The following is a 10,695-nucleotide window of genomic DNA, read 5'->3' as shown; positions in this document are numbered from 1 at the left end:
TACACCAGAGCGACATCCACTTACCCACGTTTTTTGTATGCTATTACAAATATTTAAATTTTCTAAATCTTAGTTTGTCTGTTTAACCTTAACATATTTAAATTGGGTTCTACCAGTATATAATATAAATAAATAATATGCTACACAGGCAGAAAATATTTTCTAACAAATTCTAATATAAAAATGAAACCTGACATTTCAGATGGGTCGTGGCTCAGAGTGCATCAACGATAATAGGTCACTTCTATTTGTACAATATTTTAAATGGATGGCACATATATTTATTTTGATTAAAAACTAAATAACAATATGTCTTCTTTTTTTAAACGCGATGCAGAAAACCATTAGACTTTTCGTTCGGCTTAAGATTTCTAGCCGACCTATACCTACCATTAATTTGCTTTAATAGTATCTTAAAGAAATTAAGATGCTTGATTATATTTTATTCTATTAGAAACTTTATTTTTGTAGAACATTTTTTGACTCGATCCGTATACATTATATATGTCGTACCTTTTTGTGTGACTTATATTATGCAGAGCACGCCTTCTCGAAAGAAGTCAGTAAGTCAGGGTGGCTGAGGAGCGGTAAAAAGGAATTAAAATCTTAAGTCTGGCGTTGATGACGCTATATGACTTACGGATAGAGCTAATGCATTTTATAATGGAAAACCGTAATTTTTTCCTCTAAAACCGGGAAGCAAGGCTTTAGTGGAATTATATAGAGGGGAAACAAAACAAAACCAAACCAAACATGAACTGTAATATATCCTGACGTTTTCATAATAAGCTAGCGTACCGCCTTAACGAGAGTTATCGTTTCGCAGTGTAACACAAATCTATAATTATTGTGATGGATATATTTCTATTTCGGTTTTTAAACATTCAACAGGTACGGTTCACCAGGCCTAGACTTGTCATATTTCCTGTACAAGAACGCGGACAAAGACGTGCAGGACAACCGGTGGGAAGACCTGTTGGCCGTGTACTTGGAATCAGTGGCGGCCGTGCTGCCGGCAGACGTCAAGGCACCCACCGCAGAGCAGCTGCATCACGAGCTCAGGTTCCACGCGCTATACGGTTACGCGCACCTGTTGTTCGCCGTGCCGAACATGATCAACGACAACCCCCGTGGGCTGTTGGACATCGACAACGACGACGACAAGACGACCGTCGAAGACCTGCTGGTCGCCCGGATTGACGCGGCCGACGAGAAGATCACCGAAATCCTTTCCGGCACCGTCCGGCACATCATCGACCACGGTTACGCGGAGCAATACGAGTTCCCGAGCAATAATTCTCGTCTGTAGGACCAAGCAAGTACCCAGCCGAGTGTGTAGTTTCGTCACTTCACCTATCCGCGTCTGTTTTGACGTTTTGTATATTATATTATTATTGTTATTATTATTATTATTATTATTAAGGCTATATGGAATTGTAGCAAAACGTATTTTTTTTTTAGCTCATCGAGACGTAGCTTTCTTAACGGAAATTTTGATGAGTAATATAACAACGAATTTAGTTTTGAAACATTTATTTTGAAGATTTTTTTTCAAATTGTTTTCTTTTTTATTGTATTTCATGATGATTTTTTCATAAATTTCTGTCAATGAACTTGTATTACACACATTTTATGAATTATTATCTAATTTACACCTCGGGCCACATTTATATTAATTATATGAGGGCTGAATTATAATGTGAATTTGTTTTTAGCGTTTGGAAAACAAAGATTTCTTAACTGAAAGTTTGTAACTACAAATTTAATTTTTTTCTTTTTTTTTTTTGATTATGCAGTTTTAGAGATTTTAATTGCATTTATTAAATATTTATAGTTGATTTACAGCCCTAATTATTATTATTTTATCAGCCTGGTTCAATATTCTCCAGGTGTGAAATCGTTTTCTTTTGTTTTACGTAATATTTAATCTACGAAATACGTTTCACCTCTGCCGTCATAATGTTATCACCTTCTCAGACCGTTCGATGTAAACTTACCGATGCGTTAATTATTCAGCTTTAGCCGGAGCTTTCACAAAATTATCGTCACGTCCCAGTCGGTTGGTACCTATCTACGAAAAGACGATGGCAGCGGCGTCGTTTCTTCTAGACCGTAAAGTTAACATCTATAAATTGTCCCTTGTCTCATTCCTTAGTTGGATATCATTATACTTGTTTTTTGTCCAATCGCATACATACAATTCAATATTATAATATTATTTTAATGTTTGCCAGAGGTAGAAAAGAATAATAATAATAAAAAAAAACTTTCCCAATTCAATTAACCTGTGAATTATAATACAGCAATATTCGTATTGTTATTGTTTATTCGGTGTTGGATGGGGGGGGGGTGGAGGGGGAATACAAACATAAAACAATTTTTCTTCCCGGGCCCGTCCTCCCGCACTATTGCATTATTATATACCGTTCGATATCGCGGAAAAACCGTGCCTGCCCTGTGCCCCTACCCGCCACCCGGCCGCCATTCCCGAACGTCGTGGTCCCGGTATGCCATTTGCCCGAATGGATTTCCAGCCATATCCGATTTTAACTGCGCCCTGGCGGCCAATAAATCTGAATTTAACCGTAGTCCACGCGCATAAAACATTTGTCGTTGCCGCCGGCTAAACGCGCATTAACAACCCTTCACCTCCGCTACCGAGGTTGTAAGTAAATCGCATATATACGGTGGTAACCACCGCCACCCGACGTCGCTGCCGCCGATGCAACCACCGTCGTCCTTTTGCCGATCCACGTCCCGCCGCAGGTCCGTTCCTATAATATTATTATATACGCGTGTCCTTTTACCTCCGTGGCCCGACAGAACGGTGGCAAGAGGACATGAGGTGTCGACCCGTTGGGTATATAAATACATAACCCGATATGGTTAACAGATGTCGATCGGTATGAACCGCGCGCGTGTTTAATATTATGTGCGCCCGCTCGAATGTGTGTGTGTCTTATCGATAACCCGGCAGGAGACTATAACGACATTATAATTTATTATTATTATTATTATTATTATTATTATTATTATTGTAATGTTATAACACGTTATACGTACGCACGTCGGGAAAGTGAAAATAAATTTAAGCCGTAGTTTGTTTAAAGTTTTTTTTTCAAATTGAAAAAAAATACGAGAGAAATGGCAAGTCGATTTTCATTCGCTAATTGCCCCATAACTCAAAACGACAGTATTTTTTTCCGATACGCATTTCGTAGGACTAGTAATTTTTCAGACAAAATCAGACCGGTATTATTATAAAATTATTTTCTTCTTTCAGAAAGTCACTCCTAATGTAATTAGTTTTTGACGTTCGTCGATTTTTCAAGAAATATATTTCCTTTGTTAACATTTTTTTCCCGTACCGATATCGAACTATATGCCTGTATGCATTAAACATTGCAAAAATCGTTATACTTATTAGAAAATCAGTTGAATATAATAAAATATATCATTTATACTAAATTTGTGTTCTTGAACAATGTGGATACCAAGTAAAAATGTTAATTAAAATGAAGAAGGGAGACAAAAACGTAATATACCAAATACCAATGAACCTATATGAAATAATCGGACCCGACTGTCAGCCAGAAAACGTCACGTCATTCTTTCGGACCATCGAAATGGAGAAATATACATTTAAGAGTTCAATAGTTAAAAAGTCCCCCTAAATTATTTTAATCAAATTGTTACCCAAAACCAAAAAATATAATGTATTTATGTAAACAACTAAAATAGTCCCATCTGTCGAAACTATAATGATCAATAAAAAATAAAAAATAAAGTTAATTATAATGCAAATTAGGTAGCTGGTATTAAAAAATAAATATCGATATTTTATTATGTTATTAAACATTATTATTATTTTGAATGATTACATTTTTCATGTCCTTTTTTAAAAATAAATTGTTGTAGACTTTAATTTAAAAATTCTAAATGAAATACCAATGTAAAACTCGTTGTAGTTTGTATTGAACTTGAAAAGAAAAAATAATTTAATTATTTATTGAAGCATTTATTAAATGAACCTTTTTTTACCCTTAAAATGTCATAACAATTATAAGAGCATAATAAAATAAAAATGACACCGACGTGACAAGCAGTTGAATATCATCTATAAACTGTTTTTCTTTATTCGTTAGATTTTTGGATGCAAATGTAAATTTAGTTATTTAAATCAGTATTGGTCAAATAATTAAAATCGTAAGTCAATAATCAATTTAACTATATTACTTAGATATGACGTAATAAAATAAAATATAATTAACATCGATCTAACTGGTAATTAAATTATAAATTAATTCATACAAATTAGTAGTAATTATTAAGAAACATTTTAAACAGACACTACAGACCACATTACACTTGTTTTGTTCTTTCAAAATTATAAACTTTAAAAATAAACTATGTAGGTACAAGTATTATAAAATCATACTAGTAATATATTATTTCTTTAAAAAAGTAATAATATAATATCGAGACTCTAAAAACTTAGTGACATTTTTTTATTCCTTGTATGCATTATAAATATGTAATTTGTAGTAAATTTGATTTCCGTGGTTTTATTTAAATGTCAATTTTCGGTTTTAATTTGTCCATTACTTTTTTTTTTTACACAAAAAATAACCTGTTAGAAAAGTGCATTAGATTTTAGATGGTTTTTGAGGGGTTTGACTGGAATAATTTAAGTGCTAACTGGGAGTACAACAGATGGGGACATCCACAGAAATACGTATAATGTGGTTTTTGTGGTGTGGTGTTATCGTAATTGAAAAATAAACGAACACTACGACATACCGCCTTGTGATGATTTCAATTTAAATTGAACTTTATTCAAAAAATCTATTAATTTTCGATTTGTAAAATTAACATAATAATATAAATACTTTGACAAAATGTATAGTGGTATCTTGTATACCTACCTATTATAATTTGATTAAAAGAAAATATAATTACGTATACAATTTGAAAACATGATGTATAGAATTAATAAGCCAATGAATAATTAAATTATTGTTTATTATTATTCCAAATAGAATATCAAACAATAATAATTATATTAAAATATTATTTATAATTTATATAAGAAAAAATTAATTTGTGTATATTACTATATTATTTGAAGGTGATTCAATGGTATATGGAAATATTGATTGAGATAACTGTACGTAAATAATAAAATGTAATTAGTACAAAAAAAATTATTTTTGTAAACTGAAATAATATTAACCCATACATAAAGAATATTTGGTGTTATTTTTTTGATTGATTATTCGTCCATAATTATGCACTGATAACATAGGCATATCTGGATCTTACATTTTGGGACTGCTAAAATTATACGGTAAGTACGATACAAATTACCTTATTCCTACATTCATAATATTTTTGTAATAATCAATTACTTAAATGAAAGATAAGATATAAGCTACTATATCTATATTACAGCAATTATCCTGTCTTCAGTTACAAATGTATTAATAATAGATTTGTTAATATTTTTAAGTATTTAATAGGGGTAAGTTTAAACATTGTTTTTCCAATTTCTATTCATCGCATTTTAGAAATGTATACACTATAGTATAATAAGTACTTAGTACATAATTAATCAAGTTATTTGGAGATGCTGATAAAATATTTGAGGGTACTAATCAGTAATCACCTAATAGCCACCATTATCTAAAGTTGCATCTACGACTGAAATATACTTATGCATACTAATATAAAATAACTAGGTAAATGGAAATGAAAGTTTTCAATTCCATGATATGATTACAAAGAATTTTAAAATGTGAATGACCAAAAATTATGTACCTATACTGGTGCATGATTTATTAAAACTATAAAATATATAGGAAATATACATGTATAGGTTTCACATGTTGGTTTTACATTCGGTTGGCTTATTTGTTTATTATTTGTTTTTTTTTTTTTTTGAAGCTGTTGTAACTATTTCCATTTGTCATCGCTAAAAATGTCTAATTTATATAGGATTGCATATCACTAATCATATTGAAACGCATTCGCAAGAACATTTTAATTTTGGTTAATTATATTGGTGAGTTTTATTACGATTTCTATAACAATCGGTTTAACAGTAATACAATAATATTCTTAAATCAATCAAAACTTTGGTTTTGACAATTTTTATTTGCTCAAACAAGTTAAAATGAGTTGGAAACAACATTGATGTTAAAATTATACTATAGTGTTATTATTTATTTGTGACCAAGTATAACGTGTAATATATACATACATTATCAGAGTTTAGTAGTTTTTTTTTGTAACTTAATATAGTATATGTATATTATTATACTAACATTTTCCAGGCGATTGCATCGATGGCTATAATCGCATCTCAATAACATAGGAATATTCGAACGTTTTAAACAAAGAACCGAAAATAAAACAAATTAAGCACATTATGTAATTCGCTTAAGGGGTTGCTCTTTCTCACTCTTAAACCACCCCCGATTATCCGTATTTACTAGCGGACGTATTTAAATGGCCCCGCATGACCTATTCGGTGAATTAACCGCTTTTACAAACAGTGAGAGACGTCGACGAGAGGGGACAGTGAGTTTGTCGGGCCCGCGGGCATCGTAATTTTGTGGCACGCGAGCAAACAGTATACCCGGAAACAAAAGCAAAAAACTTCCGAAAAAAAAATAATAATAAATGTACAGAACGAAAAGTCTAAAGATAAAAGGGGGTTTATATTGAAGGAAATTAAAGACGTCTACAGGCATTGAGTTTTTTCGACGTATTTTTATATTGAAAAAAACCCTTTCCCCGCTCAATGCACGTGTTCAAAGAGATAGCGTCCCCGCCACCGGAACAATAATTCACTGGAGGATCCATAAAGATTAAAAATCATCCAGTCCGTTTCTATTTTAATTGCTGCTGAAGGTTTGCCTTGGAATAAAATTGTTATCTCTACTACGCCACCCGCCTCATATATTATTATACACCATTTTCTCTTTTGGTCAATAAACGTCGTTCACGTCGCCGCCCCAATGTTAATATGTTTCGTAGGAATCATGTCTCATTGGCTATTGGAAGGGTAGGGAGAGTGGGAGGTGAAAAACAAAGTTATACGATTTAATTATATTGATACTTAGGCTTTATTTAATTAGTAAAATCAAATAATTTGATTTAATTACTCGACATCGTAAAAAACAATCAGTTAATTACATTAAAAACGTCAGTGGTATAATAAAAGTCCATTTTTAAAACCATAGTAAATAAAAAAAAAATTAATTATTAAAAATTAAAAATTAAAATAATTAAAACGTATATAATTAAACACTTCTATAATAATTATTAGTATAGTCGTTTTTACTACCTGAGTTACCTAAGTTGCATTCATAATTTTAGGACCAATACATTTTTATTGAATTCTAAAACAATGTTTAATTGTGATCAAAAAATAAATGTATTTACGATAAAAATTCTTTAGAAATATCAAGGAAATATAAATGACAAATTATTCATTTAGGTACATTCATTATTATATCTACATGGTAGACATTGAGTATTTAACAGTTATTTTAAATATTATAATATTATATTATTTATATTTTACATTTTATAAAATTATCCGAAATTATTTAATGGAAAAATTAGTAATAAGTTTTTATTTTGTAAATTATAAAAATAAAAATGCATCAGCTATAAATAAATATTTAAGCTAAAATAAACTAAAAATATAACATTTAATGCAATAACGAAAAAATGTTTTCATACTACCATTTGATATTATTATTATTATTATTCCGAAAGTAGTCCTGCTATATATTATTATATAAGCATATAACTATATATAATGGGTAAAAAAAATGGTCCACAGCTTATTATTTGTCCAATTTACTTTGTGAAAATACTAAGCCGAAATGATCCCACTGTGCCGCAAACCCTTCAGTATAGTAAATAAAAGTACATGGTTCTTGATATAATATTCATGTTAAGTCATCATATCAGATTACTATTTTAAACATTTATATTTTAAGCAACGCAATGATAATAATATGGAGTTTCCTTGTTGATGTTACGAATAATATGAGAAATAGTTACACAATTTATTTCAGCCAAAAGGAATGAATGGTATTTTTAAAACTCGTGTTAAAATAACTATATTTACTTTCGATTTTTTTTTTTTACCAAACGTTAAACAAAAAAATTTGAAAGTTTCTATAATTTGGGTTAAGTTTTTGATTATAATAAACGATTATGATCGCTTCAAGTAATTTCAAAAGCATATTGTTCGAAAACAAATTGAAATTTGTTCACTTTTTAATGTGCGTAAGCATCTATACATCCGTCCACCTCTTATACAATTATTTTGGCTGTAGTGATTACGTGTAAACGAACGAAATCGCGTTTCGGTAACCGAAAATAGCTTCGTAAAATAATAATTACCATGGCAACCAAACAATAAATAAAATATAATACATAGTTATGACTTATGAGTATTGTAAAAAATAATATTGTTTCGTTTATACAAAATTTGTTTATATGATGTTAACATAAAAAAATTTACCCCGAGTACTTGCTGGCACACGGCTATTTTTTTTAATTGATATCATCGAATAATCGAAGCGTATTAATATATGATTTAACAATGAAATGCACTCTATAATATTACATTCTAGATTTGCCTTGACATTACTGTTTTTTTCTCCAAACGATCACTGCAGCTTTACATGTTGTGGGCACATCGCACACATTGATCGCTGTTATAAATGGTAGCTTCGCGGTACATATGACCCATTGTTATTATTATGTACATTATTTGGAAATACATACTATAGTGAAATTTATTACTAACTGCATGGTATTTAAATAATCGAAATCTTAACAGTATAATATAGTTTTTTCGGTATACCACAATTATGTGTTTATTTCAAAACATTCGCACTGAAAATACTTCACCAATTATACATAGGTACCTACTCATTTCGAGTAGTTAATGGAGCAGCAACTTGCTGGAAAACTTTGTTAATATTACGGCAAAATAAAAGACAGAAAGAAACCGAAAAGTTTTCGGTTTAGCGAGAGAAAACACATTACTGATGACTAAAATAATATGTTCGCTGCAAACGTCAAGAGCTTTTACTTAGGAGTTTAGGACAAAACCAATCTTAAAACTTTTATATTTTATTTTTCTTCTTGCACGCGTTATCATTGTATGCGATATATTACATCACGGGTAACAATGTGTCACTTTGAAATGGTTGCAATAAAACTCGCGATCATTATTGTGTTTAATAATGTCTGTGCACATAGTTATGTGCAATGTGTTTTAGACATACGCTGTACACTATGAGAGTCAAGAGACATCCATTTCAATTAAATTGCGTTCTGAAGAAGAAAACAAATAGTGTTATAAAATATTTATCTTTATACTTAAAATGTATTAATCTGTTGGATGCAAATATCATATCAACATTCGATGGACTTGAAAATGTCTTACTTGACGTACCTATTATTATTTTGATTGTCATGAAAATAAACACCATTAAAACACGAATGTAAATAAATTGCCTATTCACACCGCCCAAAATCGTCGAAAATTGTATAGTATAAATTATTATATTTCTTTAAGATTATATTAAAATCGTTATATTTAGGTAGGTATATACTTTAATATCTATTCACTATTGATGTGATTTTTGTTTCGAGTTTGTGATTTTAAAGTTTTTATAGAAACACAATCATTGTTTATTCGTAATTTAATATATATTATACTGCAAGGTGTATCGAGAAGATAATAATATGATAACTTTACATTTAAAATTACATTTGAATGTAACAGATCGTCGTGATAAACTCTGCGCACGGTTTACGTACAACCCATAAATATTTTAATATTTAATAACATCATAAATACGCAGTAATTTATGAACTGACTCTATTATAGTTTTCGAATATATTAATTATGATAATAATTATACATCCCTACCTAGCGCTGAGGTAAACAAAGTGAGGTACTGTATCTTGTTCGTGTTTTTTTTTGTTTTTTCCATCTCATCATACATTCCATTTTGGATTCCAGTCTGAAATTAATTAAATATGTTCCGGTCGATATTTAAAGCACGTGTTTGAAATATTTGACGATTATATTTTCCAATGCATTCCATAGCTTTACCGTGCGCGTGCAAAATTTTCCAATTCAAATATACCAATAAACCGCCGCAGGGTGTCCTTCCACCCGACACGTCGTTGAAAATGTTCGTCATTTTTGCAACAGTATTCGGAAATGCATTCAAATTGTTTTTTGCCGTCGTTCGGTGAATATCCAAACACTATTACGTAATAATTTAAAATTCTCGTGGTCAAAGTTGATGCATTTCAATAGTCGAATACACCCAAATAGATCCACCGCATTTTGGTGGCCAGTAATTTATACGTCTTGTCGGAAATAAACTTTTTAAATTGTACGACGTTCCAACAACATTGTTGTTAACTTTTAGCAGCCCTGTTACCACGTAATCGAATTTGTTTCCCCGACTAGAATCCATTACCACGAAGTGAGTGAGACTAAGAGAGTATAAAGGGGAAAAAGTTGAAACAATAAAAACATCTGGTCGGCTTCTGCGGTTCAGCGGTAATTAGATATTCAGAAAAGGAGACGTCGCGTAGCTTACAAAATTTGTCGTTGGGTTTTCGTACTTAACTTTTTGGGTAGAATTA

The 10,695-nt window shown here is 30.8% G+C and overlaps 1 protein-coding gene across 1 annotated transcript; it reads left to right on the top strand.

Annotated features, from left to right (window-relative positions):
• Window positions 1-888: 888 nt before the first annotated feature.
• LOC107883523 lies at window positions 889-1,761 on the top strand (the record flags this gene model as incomplete). The annotated part of the gene is given in 1 exon segment (XM_029488394.1): window positions 889-1,761. A coding segment is annotated over 1 exon segment (421 nt), but the record flags the coding sequence as incomplete, so codon positions are not given.
• Window positions 1,762-10,695: the final 8,934 nt, after the last annotated feature.

This window comes from Acyrthosiphon pisum, chromosome A1 (assembly GCF_005508785.2).
Source record: "Acyrthosiphon pisum isolate AL4f chromosome A1, pea_aphid_22Mar2018_4r6ur, whole genome shotgun sequence".
Taxonomy (NCBI): Eukaryota; Metazoa; Arthropoda; class Insecta; order Hemiptera; family Aphididae; genus Acyrthosiphon; species Acyrthosiphon pisum.
The sequence above is the reverse complement of the archived record's forward strand: the minus strand, read 5'-3'. Positions and strand labels throughout refer to the sequence as shown.